The sequence below is a fragment of the Apiospora aurea genome, assembly GCF_038362705.1.
Source record: "Apiospora aurea strain CBS 24483 chromosome Unknown utg000007l_segment0_segment0, whole genome shotgun sequence".
Classification (NCBI taxonomy): domain Eukaryota; kingdom Fungi; phylum Ascomycota; class Sordariomycetes; order Amphisphaeriales; family Apiosporaceae; genus Apiospora; species Apiospora aurea.
This window is the reverse complement of record NW_027117394.1, coordinates 1,130,892-1,154,429: the sequence shown is the minus strand read 5'-3', so window position 1 is coordinate 1,154,429 and position 23,538 is coordinate 1,130,892. Positions and strand designations below refer to the sequence as shown.

At 55.2% G+C, this 23,538-nt stretch overlaps 8 protein-coding genes across 8 annotated transcripts; 6 read left to right on the top strand and 2 right to left on the bottom strand.

Annotated features, from left to right (window-relative positions):
• Positions 1-810: 810 nt before the first annotated feature.
• On the top strand, positions 811-1,824 carry PG986_010636 (uncharacterized protein; the record flags this gene model as incomplete). Its single annotated transcript, XM_066846858.1, has 1 exon — positions 811-1,824. One exon carries the CDS (start codon positions 811-813, stop codon positions 1,822-1,824), a length of 1,014 nt encoding a protein of 337 aa, XP_066696349.1.
• A 538-nt stretch (positions 1,825-2,362) lies between these two features.
• PG986_010635 (uncharacterized protein) lies at positions 2,363-3,040 on the top strand (the record flags this gene model as incomplete). The annotated part of the gene is made up of 1 exon (XM_066846857.1): positions 2,363-3,040. One exon carries the CDS (start codon positions 2,363-2,365, stop codon positions 3,038-3,040), a length of 678 nt encoding a protein of 225 aa, XP_066696348.1.
• A 1,359-nt stretch (positions 3,041-4,399) lies between these two features.
• PG986_010634 (uncharacterized protein) lies at positions 4,400-5,365 on the bottom strand (the record flags this gene model as incomplete). The annotated part of the gene is made up of 1 exon (XM_066846856.1): positions 4,400-5,365. One exon carries the CDS (start codon positions 5,363-5,365, stop codon positions 4,400-4,402), a length of 966 nt encoding a protein of 321 aa, XP_066696347.1.
• Positions 5,366-7,989: 2,624 nt separating this feature from the next.
• On the top strand, positions 7,990-8,343 carry PG986_010633 (uncharacterized protein; the record flags this gene model as incomplete). The annotated part of the gene is made up of 1 exon (XM_066846855.1): positions 7,990-8,343. One exon carries the CDS (start codon positions 7,990-7,992, stop codon positions 8,341-8,343), a length of 354 nt encoding a protein of 117 aa, XP_066696346.1.
• A 1,141-nt stretch (positions 8,344-9,484) lies between these two features.
• On the top strand, positions 9,485-10,906 carry PG986_010632 (CoA-transferase family III; the record flags this gene model as incomplete). The annotated part of the gene is made up of 1 exon (XM_066846854.1): positions 9,485-10,906. The coding sequence occupies one exon, from the start codon at positions 9,485-9,487 to the stop codon at positions 10,904-10,906; it is 1,422 nt and encodes a 473-aa protein (XP_066696345.1).
• Positions 10,907-12,243: 1,337 nt separating this feature from the next.
• On the top strand, positions 12,244-13,847 carry PG986_010631 (uncharacterized protein; the record flags this gene model as incomplete). Its single annotated transcript, XM_066846853.1, has 2 exons — positions 12,244-12,782; positions 12,851-13,847. 2 exons carry the CDS (start codon positions 12,244-12,246, stop codon positions 13,845-13,847), a joined length of 1,536 nt encoding a protein of 511 aa, XP_066696344.1.
• A 723-nt stretch (positions 13,848-14,570) lies between these two features.
• PG986_010630 (uncharacterized protein) lies at positions 14,571-15,839 on the bottom strand (the record flags this gene model as incomplete). Its single annotated transcript, XM_066846852.1, has 3 exons — positions 14,571-15,261; positions 15,326-15,717; positions 15,816-15,839. 3 exons carry the CDS (start codon positions 15,837-15,839, stop codon positions 14,571-14,573), a joined length of 1,107 nt encoding a protein of 368 aa, XP_066696343.1.
• A 1,301-nt stretch (positions 15,840-17,140) lies between these two features.
• Positions 17,141-20,856, top strand: PG986_010629 (uncharacterized protein; the record flags this gene model as incomplete). Its single annotated transcript, XM_066846851.1, has 4 exons — positions 17,141-17,149; positions 17,227-17,719; positions 17,823-20,730; positions 20,799-20,856. The coding sequence occupies 4 exons, from the start codon at positions 17,141-17,143 to the stop codon at positions 20,854-20,856; spliced, it is 3,468 nt and encodes a 1,155-aa protein (XP_066696342.1).
• Between the last annotated feature and the right edge of the window lie 2,682 nt (positions 20,857-23,538).

Here is a 23,538-nt window from a genome sequence, read left to right as displayed (position 1 = left end):
CAGCTTGGGCGGGGTCCACTGTTCTGACTTTGACCCCTGATTTGGAGTTTAGGGGCACCCGGGGTACGCTAATGTCAGATCAACAGCCGCTTCGACATCCAGGTACTCAAAGAAAACCAGAACAGTACTCGAGCAAGAGGTAATCACAACTTCTAACTTCCCTGTAAGATAATTTCATATTTCATTTTTAATGAATTGTTGATGTCCATGTTTGCTCCTCGACGAACTAACAGGAAGATGCAAGTTGTTCGTCTTTGTTTTCGATGATGTCGCTGGCCACCGACATCGCCCTACAGCAGCATGTGGCCGCCACCATGCTGGAAGCTCTTGCAAGCCACAAGAAGCTGCCTTCGAGAGGCTGATGTATCCCTTCATTACGTCATGGCTAAGCTTCCCCCATTGCGGTCATCTAAATGTCAATCTATTACTATTTCCGGTCGACTGCTTTGTTTCTTTTGGGGGAGGATTATGCACTAGAACAAAGCCCCTAGGTTAGCTAGTAGACCCCCCCCTGCTGGGGGTGGTAATGGCGGAACATTCTTGGCAGCTGAGTCCCCTTGTAGCACAGATCCTACATAGTTTGAAGGGAGAGAGTTTATGGAAAAGAACACTACTTGAAGCCATCTCCAGACTCCTACTCCAGCGATCAGAGGGCCATCGACTGAAGCGGTTCCGTGGGTTGTGTGAACGCCGGACTTTCTTGCACATCCATTCCACCGCACTCTGTCGACGGGTTTACGCGCCAGAATCTTGGCAAACGCAGAAGCGGCCCCTCGCTTTGGTCGATTAAACTGAAAACACCCCGTCAAAATGTCATCAACCCCGGATTGGGAAGGCTACAAACTCCCGCCCGAGCCAAACCAAGCTCCAGATGGAGAAACTACCAATGCTTCTTCCGCAGCTTCAGATGCCGATAGTTTGTTGTTTGATGGTTTCAGCAGCGCTATAGACTGGCCGGAGACTGATCCGGTAGTAGGGCACAGGACAGATCACGATGCGGCGCGTACTATTACTCAAGTAGACCACGTTACGACACCAGGTGTCAGGAAGATGAGGGTCGCCACTAACGCAGACCGCTGTTGGCACTGTACACATCAAATAGACCAGGACTACTACCACTGTACCGCCTGCGGGGGTATGAACATCTGCGATATATGCGTGGGAATAGGAAACCACTGCAAAGTTAAGGATCACTGGCTGGTCAAATACCATGTGGAAGACGGTGGCCACGCTGTCCTTAGCTTTAGAGAGACCATAAAGACAGGATGGACTCTTACTAGGGTCAAGGAAACTACCGAAGCTCCCTTCATATCGTCACCCAAGGCTGAATTAGGTGAGAAGAAGTGGAAATCATCCGACAAGAGGTTACGGGCTTCAAATGTGGTATTTGACTACTGCCATCTATGCCGGGTGACGTTTCCGATTGGCGAGCCTCCCGCAAGTCACGTAGAGGAAGAGCACGGCACGGAGTCTCCACCACCGGAAGTGCCACCCCAACATTACAGAAAGACGCCATACGAGGGACCGTCCCACATCTGGATAAAGGGACCGATAGAGGAAAGGGCAGAGGAAAGGGACGAACATAAGATCAAGCTGGCCAAAATGCAGACAGAATTGCAACAATATCTTGACCCGAGGTTGGCCATGGAAAAGCGGCGTCTTGAAGACGAGGAAAGGGAAATGTACCAGCGATACAAGGAGATGAAGGAGATTTTGCAGCAACAAGTACAATATCTGGAAGACAAGAAAGCTGAGTTGGCCCCGAACACGACACGGAAAGTCAAGCCGTCCAAGATTTGGAGATTCTTTAGCAAATTCTGCTGATTGTTCGTACGAACGTTGTGGATGGGTGGCATGGTTAGAGCAGGGTAGAAAGCAAAAGGCATGATTCATAACTTGTTTTATTGTGTAGAGATTCAGCGCAAACATAGCTAAGGCGGTAAGTCGTCTCCCTCAGGGCATTAGTGATGAAAAGAAACAACAAACATCAGCCAAGATTCATCCAGGTTGCTTTCCAGGGCCCTATCCATGTTACCACGTAATAGTGTTACCAAAGTAGACATGCCTTGACACCTGAACCCTTCTCCACCCGTATCCTACAGGCCACGCCAACGTGGCCATAACAAAGCCAAGCTCAAAAAATGTCTCAAAACAGGCTTCGGAAGTATTCATCCCGATGATTCGCCGGCGTCGTCTCGCTCAACATTAAAATTCGGGATTCGCGACGGACCCATGACATGTGCAATCTTGTATCCTCCTCATCATGTGATCGGTCCGTCGGGCGGAGCTGCCATCCGTGGCTTTCCATCTGCTGTCGTACGTGACGGTGGAGTAGATCTTCGTCGCGCATTCCGCGATCGATATGGCGTTGGGACAAGGGCCACCAGTACTGCTCCGTGTCCAACTCGATGATGATTTCTTTGAGCGATGGCGCCATGCTGCGGAAATACGCGTCCGCCACGTCGATCGCTTCCGTCACGATCTTTCTGTCGCCGGCCCGGTCCCTTTCCCAAGAGTAGGAGCGCGGTACCTGCCAGATGACAACGGCAGAGGTGCTCCATCGGCTGGTCGTGATCGTCTGCAGGTTCGGGCAGCCCGCTCGGATGGCCTGGGGGATGCCGGTGTACCTAGGTATGATGGCGACGCGGTCGAGCTCTTCCAACTGCAACGAATGGAAATAAGGGAACTTGACAACGAGGTGCCGGATGTGCTGGGCGTTGCGGCCGATCCGCTTGAGGAACACGGTGATCTCGTCGGGCTCGACCATGGTGAAGTCGAGTTGGTTCTGGCTGTAGAACACGATGGCGGCCTCGTGGCGGACCTGTTTGCTCACGCGGAACAGCTCCGTGGTGGGCTTGTCCTTCCAGCCACGGTAGATGCTGGGGTGCATCCAGGGGTGGAGGGCTTTGTTGTGGGAGACGAGGCAGTATCCGTAAATCTGGGTCGCGGATCTCGCGAGGAAAACCGAGGAAGTCGACCTTTTTGGCGGCGAGGAAGCCGCAATGCCGACGAAGACGGCTATCGAAAAAGCACATGGTAGACTTGGTATGGTCAGACCAGTGGTTGCAAAGAGATACAAAAGCAGAAATGTAGGTAGCTGCAAGGAATCTGCCTTATGTACCAACTCGCATCTACTTCGTGGCTGCCTGTTTCTTTGTATTGTTATGGGTTAACGCGTTTGCTGGTGCAGAGCAACCGTGTTGCCATGAGTTTATCGCTAATATCAGTACCGAAGGCAAACTATTATATACGCGTCTGGCGTCATGTTACTTATTCGCGGCAGTTTTGTTCTTTGAACACTCCTCCCCCCTTTTTTTCTCTTTTCCTTCTGTCTTAGCTATTCCCCAGGAGACGACTTTTTGCGTCTTGAAATGTTTCCTACATCATGGATCTAGCACGATGCTAGTTGCCAAAGCGAGAAGAGGAGGTAATAATATACCATGGTATGGAGCTATTGTTGTTGATTACATAATGATAAAACAAGAATAATACACGTTACCATCTGTTGCTTTGTCGTTTCCACAACAGCAGCAATAACAGCAGCCAGGTATATATTCCTCTTCATCCTTACCTGCACCATCATTAGATCATTCGAAACTGCATTGGCCATCGCCATCGCCCTCACAGTAACAACCACCGCAGCATCAGTCTTCTCCATTCATGTCATCTCATTCTGACCCGAGGCATGACCTGCTGCAATAGCATCCCCGAGTACTGGTCCGCCCACTAACCCTGTCGCAGTACAACCGGCCGCCAGTCGAATTTGTTGCGGTCCTCGCTCGAGGTACGCATGTGTGGTTGATAGGCATATCGGCTGCTGTTCCAAGTCTCGGGTTGGTAGGCTAGTCGATGAGTATTTACATACGGCTGGTGCTGCTGCTGTCAAAAGGTGCGGGGACCAGGCTTCTATTGCTGATAAATCTCATACCCTTGATAACCCTGATAATCGTCATGGTTTTGATGGCCGTGACGGCTCAGGCCCGGACGATAAGGCCATCTTGGAGGTGTGGCTGACGATGCTACCGGACTTACTAAGCAGTGGGATGGTCAAAGCCTACGATGTCAGAGGGCTTGTCTCTTTTGACAGCCATGTGGGCATTGGGAAGCAAAATGAAAGGCAAGATCTGCGCGAAGTTGATTTATGAAGCAGGTTACTCAGCTTACAAACTACTGATGATATAAAGACTAAACTTGAAAACTAAACGAGTGACTTGTATGAGATGAAAAAACAATAAATATTATCCGATACCAGCTAGTATGAAAAGAACAAGAGGGAAATAATAGGAAGGAATGTTCCGGTGCTACATCTCAACAAAAGAGACTGGTTACTGGCAACTTCCCGCTCGCCAGGGTGCTCTGCCCTTGTATCTCCTGCAAGGTATTATGAAACCACTTACAGTTACTTCTTGCGCAGTTCCTCAGCTGCCTTCTCGACTCTTTCGAAAAACCCAGTGATGTATAAGCTAGGGCCGCGCCTGGGCGGCGGGATCCCGACCAACAGACAAACCCCGTCAATAACAACACCCAGCAAGGTGAATAAGAAAAAGAGCACGACCTTGAGTAACGTTTTGTTTTTATACCTGCCGAAGCCCTTGTAGTGTCTGTCCTCAACGTCCCTATTGGATTTCATAAAGGATTCGAATTTAGCGTCCATCTTCTTCATGGCGTCGAGTACGGCGGCCCGCAGCTTCGTGCCGGACTCCCGTAGGATCACGGGCTCGTTTTCGGTAGATTTATCGATCTCGTCATGTATTTTGACAAACTCAAAGAGCATGCCTTGGAGGACTCTGTCCACCTCGCTTTGTGCCTGCTCCTTCTTGTGCACAAGGATGAGATTCAGGGGCTCGGAGGCGAAGCGCATGGGCTGCGCCGCCTTCGTGACAGCCAGGTAGTTTTTCAAAGTCTTGCTCAGATTCTTCAGATCCTCCGCTTCGCTGTTTATGATCTTTTGTATCACACCCGTGGACATGTCCAATCTTTCCGGCAATAAACCCTTTCTTTTGAGCTTCTCGTACTGTGTTTGGAACCCGTCGACGGTACGCAAGGGGCTGTGCATATGGATAGTCACATCACCTCCTTGAACTGGCGCAGCGCTCACATTCCTAGAAGACGGGCGGGCCACCGATGTCTCGCCTTCTGTCCCGGCAGACGGGCGGTTCCCCGACGTACCGCCTTCAGACTCCGCAGATGGGCGAGTCTCCGGCACCTTGCCCTCTGTGCCAGCAGATGGACGGGTCTCTGGCACCTCGCCTTCATCTTCGGCTCCTGGAGCTTCCTCGCCCGAGTGTTCTGAAGGGCTGTTGTACGCTTCTTCATCACCGCCCCCATGTGATTCGAGAGAATTCTCATCGTAGTCAGATAACATGCTTTGGACTATGCTAACTGCATCGGCTTCCAGATGTGTAAGTATACTTTCAAAGGTGGCCCTGGAAGTATCTGGATCATTGTAATCCCAGCCATCTTTACTGGCACCGCTGGGTCTGCTGACACCGAGGCCTGGCTGGGATTGGGGGTTTGAATTGGGCATTCTCGTTTTGAGCTATTTGTGGGAACAAGTAGTATGCTGAAGAATCGATGTGAATCTTATGAACCTTCGTTATGCAGTACGGATTGGGGATACTTATAGTTCGTTATCGGACCCTACAGTGCCATACATCCTAACTGGAGAGCGCCGCAAACCACCATCAGCAAGGCCGGGAGACCCCATGATCGAGAGGCGACGCATGCGGGTCACTGCGTCCTCAAGTTGTAAAGTCGTGATAGAGGTTTCCCCTGAAGACAAAGGGCGAGAGACGGAAGCTCAAGGCCTGCTTGCCCCTTCGCCAGACATATGATGAATAGGGGAAACAGTTTGCCTCCAAGGTAGGCCATATTTGGTCCTACAAAGTAAGGCCAGGAATGCTGCTACCGTGCAAACTCGCGTACCTACCTATAAGCGGTGCTTCTTTCTTGTTGGTCGAGACCCCTGTCGGCGCCGGCCAGCGACCCCGAGCCATCCAGGATTTGGGGTAGCTATCCAGTAAAGCACACCAAAAGGGTCAGATGACCTTTGTTCTCATCTCCATCAAGGAATTTGGCAGCCCTCCCATGCCATGATTTCATCCTCTTACTACGTGTAGCTCACGCCTGGCAGCGAGGGGTAGGACCGCACCGAAGCCTCCCCAAGCTCTGGTGACATGATTCCATGGTGTTCTACACGGCGACCCCAGTGGTAATAGATATGTAGAGAAAGACCTCAGTGAGCCTCACGAGCTCGCACGTGGGCTCGACCTTGGCGCCCCTTTTCGGGAGTCGTGCATATATGGGTGCAAAACGTCGGGCGGCCTCGCTGTGCATGACCTGTTTACCGGGAAGACATCTCAGCGCTGTCCGCTCACCAAGCCCCAGGTACGGGAAAGTATCCCCACAAGATAAGCATTGTGACTTTGAAAGTGGCCCGGAGGTCTCCGATAGGATGTCTCGGACCCGAGTGGAGCTCGAGGTCGTCTCCGTTGAGACGTCGCAGTTGAACTGGACAACATGTGCCGGGATATTGGCATCCTGGAACAGCTGTGCCAGTAGGTCTGCTACAATGTTGCAGGCTGGGGGGTTGAAATCGGACCATGAAGACCTGTAAGATGGACGGATTGATGGTGTACGCGGGTTGATGCATCGCACGCATGTTTGTCCATGATAGTAGCGTCAAGGTTCCCAGCTGTAGGCGCGGTCCAGTTAATAGTGAGATGGCCAATAAGGCTTAGCAGCGAAAGCCAGTGGATACCTGTCTACAGCGCCCAGAGCTTGGTTCTACCTCATATACTTCAAATCTCATGGTCACTCTTCAGACTAGTATTATCAATATCCCACTGGCCTAGCTGCGAGAGACAGTTAAAGCCGGGAACAGTCATATATCGGGAGTTGGGATATCGATGGCTCGAATGTAAAATGAATTGGTGTACATGCGCGAGCATGGTAAACATGGGCAAAAATAAAGCACCAGACCCACCCTGTGGCCCCCAATTCATTTATGTAGGTGAAGTCGTTCGGCCACTAAAACCACGCACCAAGCAAGCACTGGAAACAGCGAAGTGCCGAACACGCTGTCGCTAAAACAACGTTGGTGAAGGACGACTTCAATTCAATACTTCCAGGACCATGTTCAACTTTCGCGATAATACTAACAACAGGCCACTATTCGAGTGCGCTTCACCCACTTATCTCATGTGAGAATACGAAAAACCTTGAAAGCTGCACATGATAGACGGGCACAGGTAAAAAACACATTTAGAGACATTGGAAGAATGTGACGTAAAATATCTTATCAGATCGTTTTTCGGGCATCGGCATTCCACCATCTTCCCGAATGCCTTCAACTAACAGGGCTGTCCCATTTTCTCCCGCAACATCAAACTGGTTTTTGCACTCTCGAATCTCGATCGCCGTCCTCAGCCTCCACCACCGAACGATCATGAGATATTTTTTCCCTCTCCAACTCGGATGCTTCGGTATCTACGATGTTCGCGTGTCCAATCGCCAGCCATGCATTTACTTCCTTATTGCTGCGATTTTCATGCTGCCTGCCTCCAGACTTACACCATCGGGCATTCGTCTCCACTTGGAAGCACCCACTTGGACTGGGATCCTAATCATGAGCGCCTTCTTTGGTGACACATGTAAATTATAGGCTGCTGTGCTGAAGTGAGGTTATAGCCAAAAGTTACTGTGCACTCGGGTGCTTCGGGCGGTTGGGGAATGGGCTGGTTGGGGGCCACATCCCGACTGCTCCGAAGCATGAGGATATCAACAGCCACGATGCCGCCGTCTCGCCGACGAGGCCATTTGGAAACACTTTAATGTCACAGAAAACCTTCGAAGCTTATTCTACCTATCACTTGTTGGCTACAACCTCTTTGCACGGCCGTTCAGGTCCCATGTTCAGTCCCAAAGAGGCGCCTGCCTAATCACCTACCTACCTCCTGCCCCTGACCCGACTTCCCACAAAGAACGAGCATGGAGACAAAGTCCAAAACGACCATCTCCTTTTCCGAGAAGCTCGAGACTTTCCGCCGCTGGGCCAAGCTGAAGCAGTACCAGATCGAGGTGACTTACGCCGTCAATACGTACACGCCCATCGAAAAGGTATTCTTCTACTCGCTGGTCCTGATCCTCTTCACTCTTTCTTCCGCCGCTTTCACTGTCTGTGTCGTACCCTGTATCTTGGCTCTTATCTATGATGCCTGGTACCTTCTTAGCGACGACATATCCCAGATCGCGTCACACCTTTGGGTTGCCAACAAGATGATGCTCGACACGTCCAGCGGGCCTGCGGCCAGTCCCCTCGAGTCTTCCATCATGAGCATCTGATGAAGCTGACGTCTTTGCACCCCGTCATCAATCATGTTGCAGTGGTTATACCAACTGTCACTTCCTCCTTTGTGGTCGACTGCGACTGCAGAGGGGAATGGGGAAGTAAGGGGCTGGGGGCCCTGAGCTCAGTCCATCAGTCGCCAAAGGCCGAAAGCCCAGTGACGCAGCTCTTTCCCGGATGCGATTACCGAAAGCTGTTGGTATGAAAGCATGCAAGCCCAGGAGAACCATAAGTCATCAACTCAGCGGCTCGTCAAGCCATAAACTCCTCGCACCGCCAACGCGAGAGTCAAGACTACGACTCCTCACATTCTGCTCCCGTTGTTCGTTGGTGTCGCGCGAGGGAGATATTACCACCCGATACCGTGCGCCGCTCTGTGAAGGGCTCCAATGAGTGGAAGTCGCGGAAGCCTTCTGCAGCCCAGCCGACTAATGCTCCGAAGCCATATGCTTCACCAAATTCGACTGTGGGCGACTCGCAATAACCGTATATGCAGCTGCCCAAGAATGCCGACCGATTGGGTTGGTGTATTGTGGATGGGCGCCGCCGCCTGCGCCTGCGGATTAGGCGAGAACGGCAAGGGTGTGTCATGCCGAGATCACCGGGTACTCTATGAACTGGCAGGTCAATTGTATCTAACGAGGAAGCAGACAAGCTAGTATATGGAGTAATATACGTATGTTCATTGATGTTGATGGATTTAGACCGAGACAGCTCTCACTCTCATATGAGTCCCTACACCGTGTCGCACTCCAGCTGTAAGCTGTACACTCCAATTGTGATTCACCAGTCCCTGTCTCGAGGGCGCGCCCTCGGCGCCGCTTGCCCCTGGAGCCAACCCCACCAATAAATGGTTACGCCCGCTCTTTCCCATTACTCGAATTCATCACGTCCAGCGTGAGCCGCAATCGGTACAAGTAAGAGTTTGTTTAGAATTCGAAGTGGGGTGCGGTTCCTTTTCATTTAATAAGACATTCTGGACGTCTTCCGAAAGCGCAGAAGTACGCGCCGTGTTACCGAGGAGCTTTCTGGTTCGCCTCTGTAGCCGGTGGTGGTGTGCAGACGGTCTCTTATTACTCACTCACTACTTGACCCGAGGTTGGCACACCGATACATTTCATCTGTTGACTCCACGATATGGCTCGCCCCAAATCTCCTCGCGCAGGTTATACTGCAGAGGACATTGTGAGGGAGGCCTGGAATCAGCTGGGCCTCCCTCCGGAGGCGCTCAACGCGTTATCGCTACCCGGAGACCAGGGCCCCGCCGTCCCGTCATCCTTCAAGATCGGGCTGCTCGCGCAAGGCGCAATCGCCACGTCCGCTCTGGCAGCCGCCTCCCTCTACGCGGTACGCAATCAACGACCGGTGCCTACGGCCACCGTGCCGCTCCAGCACGCCGTTGCCGAGTTCAGATCGGAGCGGCTTTACCAGCTCGACGGGGACCCGGCGCCCAACCTCTGGGGACCGATCGGGGGCTTGCACCCCACGCGGGACGGCTACGTGCGGATTCACGATGGCTTCCCCAATCACCGAGACGGGATCTTACGGGTTCTCGGACTGCCGCAGGACGGCAGTGTCACGCGCGCCGACGTCTCGGGCGCGACGAGGGCGTGGGGCAAAATCGGCTTGGAAGCGGCGGCGCTGGAGAACGGGGCGTGCGCCTACGCGCTACGGTCTTACGAGGAGTGGGATGCCCTGCCACAGGCGCAGGCGATCGGATCATTTCCCATTTCGATCAGGAAGATCAGTGACGGCAATATTGCTGCTCAGCAGAGCGTCGCTGCCGCCACCTTACCTGGTGATGGCGACAGATGCCTCCGTGGACTGCGGGTGCTGGAGCTGAGCCGCGTCCTCGCCGCGCCCGTGGCCGGGCGGACGCTGGCAGCGCACGGCGCCGACGTTCTATGGGTGACCTCTCCCGCGCTGCCAGCGCTGCCGGCTCTCGATGTCGACACGAGCCGGGGCAAGCGAACGATCCAGTTGGACCTTGACGGCGAGGAGGGCAAGGAAACAGTACTGGAGCTCGCGTCTACGTGCGACGTGTTCATTCAGGGATATAGGCCCGGCAGCCTCGCCGATCGCGGGTTGTCACCAGAGGCACTCGCCGCTCGAAGCACTACTGGCGGGATCGTGGTCGGCAACTTGTCAGCCTTTGGGCCCGTGGGGCCCTGGGCTCGCAGACGGGGCTTCGACTCGTTGGTGCAGACCTGTTCTGGAATGAACGTGTCGGAGGCAGAGCACTACGGGGCCGGCGAGCCGGCGCGGCCAACGCCATGCCAGGCGCTCGATCACGCGGCGGGCTACTTCCTGGCCGCGGGGATCTGCGCTGCACTGGACAGAAAAGCTGCCGACGGAGGGACGGGGTCTTACGTGGTCGATGTGTCTCTGGCCGGGGTCATGAAGTATCTACGCAGTCTAGGACAGTACGAGGGAAGGCAGGGCTTCGAGGATGGGCCTGATCTGCAGGCCGCGGTGGACATGATGGACCCGGGGTTGTTTGAAACACGCAGGACAGGCTTCGGGGAATTGAGAGGGGGTGCGGCACTCTGCGGCTGTTGATGGGTGCGCCCCGGGCTGGGATGAGATGCCGAAGCCGCTGGGGTCAGACAGGCCGGCTTGGCTGCCGCGACGTGGCGACTAGGTAGACAGATAGATCCATCGCTACTGCGACGCGATGTTCGTGCCTGTCTAGTGTTTTCGTTCTGGGCATGATTGATGCATCATGGCCGTTTCTGGTTTCGACTTAGTCCCATGGTCTGTTGGCGAATGGTGCATATGGACTAGACCTAATGACTGCTGCAGCTAGGCCGGAGTCTTGTGCGAGAATGAGGGGAACATTAGCATGGGCCGGAGTCGGTTCTGGAGAGTCAGGGTGAGGGACACAATAGCCCGAAACTCGCTCAACATCTCTCCGTACCATGATGAAGAATTTGATCAATCAGATATGATAATTCCACGCAGTGTGATATCAATACCTGTAACGTCAGCTGTGCCATATCCCACGACCTGTCCTTGCGCTGCGTGTCGCAATGGAACCCAAAAGGACCGATGAGAGAGCTGAGAGAAGCAGCACCGTAGCAGTCTCTAAATACCGATCGCCAACCCCAGATTCCGCGGAGTGGATGGGGGGCGGGCGGCTCGGAGTCCATAATAACTCTATCTACTTAGGTTAAGAGGGTTAAGCATTGTAGATCGTTCAGATGTAAACAAGCAAGGATATACCCCACACCGGGAGTAGCCCTTGTCCCCCACCGGCTGAGCAGGCAGCACCCACTCTGGGGTAAACGAACTACTGACGGTGGAGCGAGCTTGACTGCATTCATCTGCATTCGATGCAGAGCGCGACTCAGTGTCCTAGGACAGGCCTACGGGACTGACTCCTGAGCCGTGAGTGCGGAGCCAGCTACCAGGTTGAGGAGCGAGTGAGTGGGTGCAACGGGCGGAAACCTGTCAGATAGATACCCGGGGTAGATAGACTCGGGAGGTAGTATAGTATAATGGGGAATCCGTTTCAACTATTCCAAGGTTCCTTTTGGTTTCGTAGAAAAGAGCGGCTGGCTGTCCGTCGGGAGAGTCGAACGAGCGAGATCAGCCCCCCCCCTTCGCCAAACATGTCAGATACCAAAATGGAAGAGGGTCGGACTGAGGCGGTTGAGAATGTCAAGGAGCGTCATGAGCACACATACGATCACGCAACTGGCACAGTCCAGTTGATATACGCGAAGCGTGTAGTGCTAATTCCAACTCCCAGCCGGGGCCCCTACGGCAACTCGACTCCCTTCTCCTGGGAGGAACCACCCCAAAAAGAAAATCGTGGTTCATTTCCTGGGAAAGAAAGATCAAGTCGGCTGACACTTCAGGCGCTCTCACGTCGCAGACCCCCTGAACCTCCCTGAATGGCGCAGGAACCTCATCGTCCTCATCATCGGCATGTACTCGGCCTTCGCCGTGCTCGCGACGTCGGGCATGGGCGCCATCGCGCCCGTGTCGTGACGGCCATGTACCCGCACGACGACCCCGGTGCGCGTGACGGACCTGCTGACGTACCCGACGCTCTTCATGGGCGTCGGCAACCTGTTCGCGATGCCGCTGGGCGACGCGGTCGGGCGCCGGCCCCGTGTTTTTTGGGCTCGCTCGCCCTGTCCATCGTCGCGGGCGTCTGGTGCGCGTGCTCCGGGTCCTCGCTGAAATCGCACATCGCGGCGCGGGATGTCCCGAGCATGGCCGCGGGGGCAGAGCGAGGCGCTGACGGCGCTCATGGTCCAGGAGGTCGGTTTTGTCCATCAGCGCGCGACGAAGGGGACGTGGAATGCGGCGATTCGGGGAGCGTTTGTGGGGCCATGTTCGTGGCGACGACGTACCTGGTGCCGGCTTGGGGGCTCAAGTGGTGGTATGGCATCATCACCATCGTCAATGCCATCATCTTGATTTTTGCGTTCGTTTTCGTGCCGGAGAGGCTGTATGCCTGAGGGTCGTGGAAGACTATGGTATGTACTTCCCCAGCAAGAAGCATCTGTCCTCTCTTCTTCCCACGCCGGACTCTCTCACCCTGACCTATATTGACACCAAAACAGACGGCGGAACCCACGAAGCCGCCTCCACCACCGACGGCGCCAAAGTCGAGCGCGTCACCACGACCGCGAACCACACCCTCGACTACGCCCGCTACGGCCCGCGCACCTGGCGCCGCGACCTGCGCATCTTCGCCCTGCCGGCCCCGCGCTGGGACAAGATGGGCACTTTATACAGGGACGCCGCGCGGGGCTTCACCGTCCCCCCGATCGTGTGGCTGCTCGTGCTCAACGGCGCGTTCCTGGGCGTGTACGTGTTCCAGTCGTCCACGTTCGCGGGCATACTGCTGGCGCCCCCGTTCGGGCTCGCGTCCGAGTGGTTGGGGTTCGTGCAGATGGCGCTCATTGTGGCGAATTTGGTCGCGTTGCCCGTCGTGGGCTATGGGTCGGATTATTTGGTTCGGTTGGCCAGTCGGATCAACAAGGGGGTTTATGAGGTAAGGCAATCTCCTGTCATCTTCTCCCCCGTGAGGCGACGACAGATACTGACACGGTATCGACAGCCCGAGTTCCGCCTCCTCACCGGCATCCTCCCCGCCGCCGCCGCCGCCGTCTCCTGCGTCGTCTTCGGCCAGACGGGCGCGCACCCGGACACGCCGCAGTGGTCCTCGTGGGCCGGCATCGCCGTGCCCTACGCCGTGGGGTACGCCGCCTTCCTGGGCGCCAACACGGTGGGCATCACGTACGTGCTGGACAGCTGGCCGCGCGAGGCGGGCGCGCTGCTGCTCGTTCTCGCGGCGGGCCGCGGCTTCGTCTCGTTCGGGCTCGGGTACGCGACGGTGCCGTCGGTGGACCGGCTGGGCTACGACGGCGCCATGAGCATGTACGCCATCGTCTGCGGGGTGGTGAGTCTGTTGGGCGTGCCGGCGTTCTTCCTCAGGAAGCGGGCTCGGCTTTGGACGCAGCGGCATTACTGGCCTGTGGAGTGAGGTGCAGGCGATGTAAAGTGTATGTTAGCTCACCTGATGAAGGTGAAGAGGATGAAAGACACTTCCTGTCGGACAGAGTCCGACCTGGGATATTATGGTAGAGGATCGAGAGAGAATCAGACCTCAGAGAAGACAGAGACATGATGGAGGGGGTATCGGCGGATCTTTGACTTTTATGCTGAGCGACATGTATTTTACGAAAGAATAGAATATATACTTTCCATCTCAACCTTACGATCAAGCTAGGTGATCTGAAATCTCCAGATCTGGTATGCAAATATGCATGCCCGAAACGTTGATGTATTTCCAGGGGCGTCCCTGCATATCTAAACCTACTCTCGTGGGCGTAATCTTTGTCTTGTCCGCGACAGCTTCATGGAAACTTTCTTGCAACAGCCCTGCTGTAATAAGTATTTACACTAGCATCGTCACGAATATGGACCACCTATGGCTATTTACTCAGTGGAATAGTTATGTCAACACTACCCTTACCCCTACTGTACAAGTACTTCAGACAAGCGCCCGTCGAGAATCATCCCAACCAAGTTCAATTGGATCAACAAAAAAAATGCATTTTTTTTTCAAAAATCGTTGCTTATCACCAGCTATCTAGAGGTATCGTGGGCAGTCACACAAAAACAACCGTTACTCGCCCGATGATGCATGTACCCACTCCCCAGACCCATGATCGTCCGAACTCCCTCCGAGGTGGACGTTAGGCTCCTATGCCTTATTTCGTCCCGACTTCCGCGATCGGGTCATGGGGCCCATCGAGGAGCGCTCTTCGAGTCCTGTCGCCATGGCGTCTTCGGCCATAATCTGTGCGCCCACCTCGTCGGCGCCGCCGTCGCTGTTGTCGGTGACTTCAATGCTCGGCCTGATGGTGTCGGCGCCACCCAGAACCTCGCGCATAATCTTCTTTCCCTCGTCCATCTCCCCATTCATCGACCCACAGCTCATGCATTTCCATAGGCCCACATCGGCCAGCGCCTTGGTTCCGGGCGGGGCTTGGCCGTTGACAAGGCGGCAGTTTTGGCAGATCAGCACGATGCGATTCTTGGGCGCCGTTTCGTCCTCGCCCAACATTAGGTCGAGAATGCGGTCGTACCATCGGGGGTGTTGTTTGGGTTGTGGTCGTATTGCGGGTAAGGGGTATGCGGCAGGTTGTCGGCGTTTGGTGCGAACTCGGCGGTGAAGTCCTGATGCTGCTGGATGTGGCGCGGCGGTGAGATGTGCGAGGACGATGGACGCGAGGGAGGCAGGGGGATCAGGTTCGGGTGGCGTATCGAGGTGGGTGCGCCCTGAGCTGAGGGCGGTCTCTGGATATTGGCAGTCGCCGGAGGTGCGAAGTTCGTTCTTGAGGGGGTCCGTTCGGCCCAAGGCTCGAGTGTCGGGCTCGTCGATTGTCCCCGTTCTTGTTGTGTCTCTCATCGTCGTCATGATTCTGGATAGCGCGCTTGGGCTTCTCGCCTCCGTACTTCTCGAGCAGTTCGTGGGTAGAATCATACTTGGTGGCATCCTTGAGCCTCTGGATCGTGGTGGCACGTTCGGATTGTTGGTCCTTGAGTCTTGCTTCGAGGGTCTCGATGCGCATGGTGAAGTAGGTGTGGGTGAGGGTGCGCATGACATAGATCAGTACCGGACCGCCTGCCATGCCGACCCATTCCCAGACTCCCAGGTTCGAATACCCGACCACGAGGATGAGGACGATCGCGTAGACCAGATAGGCGAAGGACAGGTAGAGCGTCCATAGTACTTTAATGCGCCGCGATCTCGTGCGGACTTTGTCGAGTTGGAGTTGGGTAGCGGTGATCTTGGCGGACAAGGTCGAGAGCGCCTTTTCGAAGGAGGCCGGGGAGGAGTCCTCGCCCTGGAGAGAAAGGGAGTCAAGTTAGCCAGCCAATTATTCAGGTGTAGCACACACACGCAAACATAGGATATGTTGCCACGTAATCCGCATGAACGTACCTTCCAGGGCCAAAACGAAACCATCTTTGCGAGCAAGATGGGTGGTTGTAAAAGGCGGGCAGTGCTAGCTCATAGCTCAGGCCGATTTTAAGCAGACGAATGGAAGAGGAGGTGAATAAATAGAATTGGACGAGGTAGCTGTTTGATTGCCAGCAGCTACGTGTCGGAATAGGAGACGGACAGGGCAAGAAAGGGGAAGCTGGACAAATGAAGGTAATTTGAGACTAAAAGTAGGTGAAGAAGAGGGCGGTAGAATGGGCGACAAACGGAATGCGCAACGGGATACGAGTGTTGGATTGCAGAGAGTGAAGATCAATGTGACGACATCTTCAATGTTGTGTGGTCATACTGCAGGGCAGGTCTAAAGCAAGGTAGGGTGGTCGTAGGCTGCTGGCAAGCTGGTAGGTAGGGTGGCCTTACCTGTGCTACCTCTTTGGGCGAGCTACGTCCTTGGTTACACCTGGCTTCTTTCTGCTTGCTTGGCTGGTAGGTAGAGAGACCCAAGACCCAAGACCTCACCAGTCACGGCCTTTGCCGCGAAAAAGGGAGTCTCAGGACGAATGAGCGACACACAGACCCGGGACCGGCACTTCCCAGACGCCGATGGCACAGCATGTCCGACGGTTCAATTGAGTCGAGGTCCTGCGCGACAGCAACCCAGCAAGCTTGCAAGCCCAGCTGCTAGACAAAGCACCTGCACACACGCTGCACCAGGATTGATCGCCCGCCTGCCTGGGATCAGCTTTGCGTAGCGCATCGCAGCGCTCGGATGCAGGCTAAAACACTGGGGGAAAGACCCCTACACTTTTCGAGCTTAGGGCCTTTTCGCAACGGTAAGCGGACACCTGGCGCATCTTTGCCGACTTGACACTGCAAGCAAGCTCCAGCGAAAAGTGTTGTTGTTGGCTCGATATCGAGCATACTATTGATTTTGAAACCTGTTAGACTTTTCCCTCTCTTTCTTTCTCTATTCGACTCGATTATCATGGTGTGATATACAATTGCATATATCCTACCAATACACTCCTTCTGGTTCTCTTCCTGGGCAACGTCAGTGCATGCTGAAAGTAGTGGCCCTGTCTACGGACCCAATTCCTAGTGGCCAGTCCTGGTCGGCTGTGGTACACCGGCAAAAAGCACGAATGCGCCAGCGATACGATACATGTCCTCTCCAGTACATGCAACGAAATCTCACCAACGACCACACAGGTATTGCGCAACGGTCTGCTGCACCAGCATAAATAAGTGCATGGCACCCACGACCGATCTGTATTGTTTCTTGTAGTAGTAGTGAAGGGGATAGGCGGAACCACGGATTGCCCATCATGTTCCAGGTACATTGATCTTTCCCTCTTCCACTACCACCCTACTCCAACACAACCACCCATGACTTACCCAGTCGGCCCTCTAGCGATTCAAAAGCGCCCTCGACAAATCGATAGCCGAGGAGCAGGCACGCCAGAAGAATCTCGCAGAGCAACGGAGCAGTAATGCCTCGCCTGCATCAGGTAGTAGGGCACAATCGGTTTCACGTAACAACAGTTCGGCAAAGCGCAAGGCGAAGAAGCCCGGACAGGATGCTGCCAATGGCGCCGACAGCCTTCCCAACACCGACCCCGCCGTCTTCGAGGCCGCTTTTGCTCTAGACGAGGAGGAGGCCGAGGAGAAGGCTGCCGTCGCAAAGACCGAGAATGGCGATGTCTCAGGAAAGGATGTGAAGGGGGACGAGTCCGCCGACGCAGCGAACTCCGAGAAAACCGAAGGCAAGGAGTCAACGGAAAACGAGAAGTGGGAAGCCAATGGCGACGAGAAGAAGAAAGCGGCCCCAGCTACGGCGGCAGAGTTGCCCCCTGAGGTCCAGGCCAAGCTGCGCAAACTCGAGAAGCTAGAGAAGACATATCCGGGTACGTGTTGCAGCTTTGCATTCATTGATCTGGCGTAGTACGGGTACAGGACTTGTTTGTCATTTATTCAGACAGTCGCACTAATCCTTCGTCGTGCCACCAGAACTCCTACGCTCCTATCGAATTGCGCATGGCCGCGCCACTGCCATTGAGCCCTTCGAACGAGCCCTCCGCGAGCACACCCCTTTGACCTCTATCAAGGACACGGATGCGCTTGTCGAGTACCTCAACCAACTTAACCTGAAGGGCGACATGGTTATGGACGAGTTCAAGCGGGTCTCCGCCGAGAAAGACGCCCTCAAGAAAAAGCACGACGAAACCACCCAAGAACTTACGGCCCTGAAGGAGGAGATGGCGGCATTGAAGGCTGCAAGCCCTCCAGCCACCTCAACCGAGACTCCCGAAGCGACCAAGGCTGCCGAGGGCGATGCTACGAAGAAGGAGACCGCTTCTACGGAAGAGACGACATCGACCGCCAAGTCGCCTGTCACGTCGATCCTCGGCGTCTTCTCTCCGAAACAGAAGCCCGAGACTACCGAGAACGACAACAAGGATGTTAGCGAGGACATGTTCTCTTACGATGATGAGATTCCCCAGCTACAGGCCGAGGTCGCCTCCAAAACCGAGCAGATTTCCAAGCTCCAATCCGAGGTTCGAAACTTGAAGGACGAAATGGCCGTGGCAAAGGAGAACAGCGCCGAGCTTGTCGAGAGCTTGGAGAAGGCCACCCGGGAGCTCAGCGAGTCGAGAGACAAGTCGGCTGTCGACAACTCGCTCCAGACCCAGCTGGATGCTAGGAACGTCGAGATCGCCTCTCTTACCGAGAAACTCGAGGCTGCGCAAGCCCAGCTGAGAGAGGTTGAGTCAAGTCTGAAGCAAGAGAAAGAATCGGCTGCCGAAGTTGCCAAGAAGCACCAAGCTGAAACCAAGACGGCCAGCGAAGAAAAGTCCAAGATGACTGGTGAGCTCAAGAAGGCAACCGAGTCGTATAATTCGCTGGAGAAGAAGATCAAGGATTTGACTACAGAGATCGATACTATGAGCAAGGCGAAGGCCGAAAGCCTCGCCAAGGTCGAGGAGCTCGAGAAGCAACTGAACGATGCCATCCAATCCAAGCCAGCGACACCAGCTGCTTCCCCAGCTCCTGCCCCCGCCGCGACCAACCTTGCGGTTCCGGCGGCGTCTGGACAGAGCGCTAGCCAAAAGAAGAAGAACAATAAGAAGAAGAAGAAGGGTGGTGCTGGTACTGGTGCTGGTGCTGCCGCCGCTGCCGCCGCCGAGGCCACACCGTCCGAGACATCGGAAGCGCCACCCTTGTCACCTATGGAAAGTCCGGATACAGTCGCGTTGCGCGAGGAGCTCGCCAAGCTCAAGGAAGGCATTTCCCAGAAGGACACCCAGATCGAGAAGCTCTCTAAGCAGCGCAAGACGGAGGAGGACCTGCGTGAGGAGGTGGAGAACATGCAAGAAAACCTGCTCCATATCGGACAAGACCACGTTGAAGCCAAGGAGCGAATCAAGGAGTTGGAGTCCGAGAAGAAGTCCCTTCAATCCCGCATTGAGGAACTAGAGGCTGAAATCGCTTCCGGGGCCAAGAACTCCGAGAGCACCGCCAAGCTTGAGGCCGAGTACAAGACCATGAGGGATGAGTACGAGGAGCTCAAGACCAAGTCGCAGACCTTGAGTACGGACTTGGGTGCCGCACAGCAACTTGCGCAATCGCGATACAAGGATCTCACTGACCTTCGCGAGGTCCTCTCCAAGGCCCAACCGGAGCTCAAGTCGCTCCGCCAAGATTCCGCACTTCTCAAGACCACCAAGGAGGAGCTGGCGGCCAAGCAGACCGAGATTCGCAACCTGGAGAAGCGGGAGACCCAGCTCAAGGCCGAGGTAGCCCGTGTCCAGCGAGTCGGAACCGATCGCGAAGGCGAGATAAGAAACCTGAACGATCGGTTGGCAGCTGAGGCCAAGACCCGTGCGCGCCTGGAAGACGAGAAGCGGGTGGCGGGTCGCGACTACAGGCGCTCCGAAGCCGAGAAGGTCGAGCTGTCGGCCAAGGCGGAGAAAGCCACCCGAGAGCTCGAGTCCCTGCAATCCGAACTGGCGCAGGTACGACCCAAGATCAAGGCATTGGAAGAGAACGTGGAGGCGCTGGAGAAGGAGCGCGACTCCCTTAAGGAGGAAGTCGATCTGAAGACGGCGCAGTACAACTCCTGCCAAGGCCTTCTCGGGTCAATGCGCGACCAGACGGCCGAGCTCAGCGTGCAGCTGAAGGAAGCCCGCGGCTCCGCCGAGTCGCTGGAGGAGGAGCTGGCCGAGGTGCAGAAGCACCTCCAGGAGCGGACCAGGGAGGGCGAATCGATGCGCCGCATGATCAACGAGGTGGACGAGCGCGCCGACTCCAAGGTGCGCGACATGCGCGCCCGGATGGAGGCGGCGGTGGAGGAGCGCGACCGCATGGAGGACGAGTCGTCGACGCTGGCGCGGAAGCGGGCGCGCGAGAACGAGGAGCTGCGGACCAAGGCGCGGGACCTCGAGCGCGACGTCAAGACGCTCGGAACCGAAAAAGAGGCGCTCGAGGCCCGGGAGCGCGAGTGGAAGAAGCGCCGCGAGGAGCTCGAGCAGGTCGAGGAGAAGTCGGCGGCCGAGGTGGAGGAGATGCGGTCCGTGGTGGCGAACCTGCGGACCGCACTCGACGCGTCCGAGGGGCAGGTGCGCGAGGCGGAGAAGCAGCGGGCGGACCTGCGCAAGCTGCTCGACGAGTCGCGCGCGCGGTACGAGAAGCTGCAGAAGGAGCTCAAGACGGTGCAAGGCAAGCTCGTGGCGGCGCCGCCGAGTAGCAGCCGCGGCAGTATGGATAGCACGCGGTCCGGGTCCAATGGGGCGGCGGCGGCTCAGGGGCCGGATACGATGTACCTGAAGACGATCTTGCTGCAGTTCCTCGAGGTCAAGGACGAGAAGGTGCGGGGGCAGCTTGTTCCCGTGCTGGGCAAGCTTCTGAAGTTCGATCGGTAAGTTCTATTTCCTTTCTCCTGATGGCTACGAATTTTGAGAGCGGCTGGCTAACATTCTCGGATAGCAACGACGAGCAGAAGTGGATGAATGCCGTTCAGAACCTGGGCAAGCCGGGGCGGTGAGCTTGTATAGTAGAATCTTGTAATGATCAATAGACATCCATGATATATGTGAGCAGTGATCTATTTGGTATGGACTACGCATTTACAGGTGTGTCAGGTCTTCATGGGGACCTTACCCCTGATGTTTTTCTCTGTCTTCATCGCTGTGCTTTCAAGGGGCTATCATAAGCATATCTACTCCTTTCACTTTCGCAGCACCCTCTCGTAGGCAAAGTACGCAGGATGGTTTGCGCAGCAGTTGGTTTGAGCTTGTCGTCGTACCAGGGGAAGCTAGCCCCACCGCACCGAAGCAAGCTCGTCAAGCTTTTTACTTGGGTCACCCCTGAACAAACACCAACCCATCCAACCGTCTCTTTCGAAGCTGTCACATCACACCACACCACACCACACCACGCCGTCCCTGCTCCTCTCGTTACCCTCCATCATAAGGCATTTTAACGGTCGTCGTCTTCAACAAGCAATAACCCGCCTGGTTAGCTCAATCGGTAGAGCGTGAGACTCTTACTGTGCTTGCGCAAAGAGATAATCTCAAGGCTGCGGGTTCGACCCCCGCATCGGGCTCAATTCCTGATGCGTTCATCGTAGATGAACAGTTTCTTTTTGGGATTCTGTTCCTGCGTATGTAGACATAATGTTTTCTTGTTACCTCTCTGTCCCTAATTTCTTTTTTTCAGTTGAATGACTTCAATACCGTGTTATGTGCAGTCGTTTGAAGGTTAGCAACAGTAATTTCTTACTCGTGTTCACTGCTACGTTGCATTTCGAGCTTGACGGTTAGCTGGCTCAGCAAATACGGTAGTTGAATGCCAAAGCTCGGTAGTGTTAACAACGGCCCGTTGGTCTGGCTGGGACTTTGCTACTACTACATAGGCAAATAAGCAGGGCCAGACCGATCTATGGAGATCGAAAAGACTATCGTTAAATCGGATCTAGCAGCTAGCTTGAAATAAGGCAATACCGGCGGCCCAAGATGTTATTCTTATATCGTTGCAAAGTGTATTCACTGGTGGCACGGCTATGTAGTATTTACGTGTTCGGGCGGTTGTGGTGGGCAGACAGCGTTTCCACCTCGTAGAGTTGCCGCTAAGAAACAGTCGGCGGTTCTGGAGCAGGGCGGGCCAGCCGCACTGGGAGTAAGCCCTACGTGCAGTGCGGCGCGCCGCCGTCTCCTTTGCTGTATCACGCGCGGGAAGGCGGGCGGCCTTGATCTGGCAAGCCGATCGACAGGGGGATGCGAAATCGTGAAATCGGAGTTCCAAGGTTGAACCGCACGTAGTTGATATCGCGACTTACGCGCGCTCGTACAATGACTAGATTTCTCTACTTCGCGGTCTAGTGTGCAGCATGGGACTCTTGGTGCGTTTTGAGGATGCAGTCCATGTAGTTGGTGGCGTCCAGCGTCCCGCATTGCCTACCCGGCCCCTCGGAGCGCGATGCAGGTAGGGCCAGTGTGGTTATATCACATCACGCCCTGGGAAATACGGTGCAAGCTGGTACACACAGGGAATGACCCTCCCACTTCGCTACGTTTACAGCTGGATCGATGATTCGGCGGCCTTGGTCATATTGATTGAGCGCCCTCGGTGTGCGTGCGCTGTGCCACTGAGACACAGAGCAAAATCAACAAGGCGGTTCGTGTCTCAAACCCGATGGCTGCGGGACACAGCGAGGCAGGTCAGCGACGGCAATGACATTTGGTGCCATGGTTTTCCTAGCTCCAAGCAAGCCGACCGCGATGTCAGCTACAGACAGAATCTAGACTGCTGAGATTTGGTTGACATCAGCCCCCGTTGTGGGCGTGATAAGGTCAGCAGCCTCGAACGCCGCGCCCGCCCAGCTCGTACAAAGTCCCGTATCCCGTATCTACCCACGCCAGATGTGGAAAGAGACATGTAGATATGGAAGATACGGAAATGTATGTATCGCCTTCCTATCACACAAACACATGTAGTCACATTGATATTGCTCCTCTTGGCCGAAGGCGATGGAGGAGCGAATGATATCGGGTACTGTATGTGCAACAATGGCGCGTACGGCGGAGAGCACGTGTGATGGGAGGTTGATCGTGGCCTGTTTTGCTGTTTGACACCCAACGCAGCGGTCAACAAGAAACAAGAGGCTGGCCTAAGCCCTTGGCATCCTATCGGCGCAAGAGAGTGTGATCAGCGGGCGGTGACTGTGACCACACCCAGCATTATGCAGCTGTTGGCAGAGCGGGAGGTGTATTTGGATGGGCTGGGGAGAGCTGGGAAGGATTGCGGGGGTAGCGCAAACACCCTGGAGCTTGACTGATGAGCAATCGCACACTAAGTACAGTATTCCTGGCAACTCCGCCATGTTGTTGTTTTTTTCTGGGGAGAGGGCATCTTCCGGGGCCCCAGCTTCTCCAGCTGTTAGAACCAAGGTGTTGGTTGGTGTTTGCGGGTGTGCCAATGCGGCCGTTCCCCAATATTCTTGGATCGTACCCGCCGAGTCAATTATATCAACTCAAACTCTAACGATGCGCGCACTAGATTAGGACACTTTATGCCGTTCCCTCTCTCTCTCTGAGCTATGTATGCGGGGGAGGGTGACTTGCGGCTCGCGCGCAGGTGGGCAGCAGAGGTCTAGGCCCTGGCCGGTGCTTCTCGCTAAACGGCATCGCTAGAGCTTCAGCAGGCTAGCCAGGCCTCTTGGCATGGC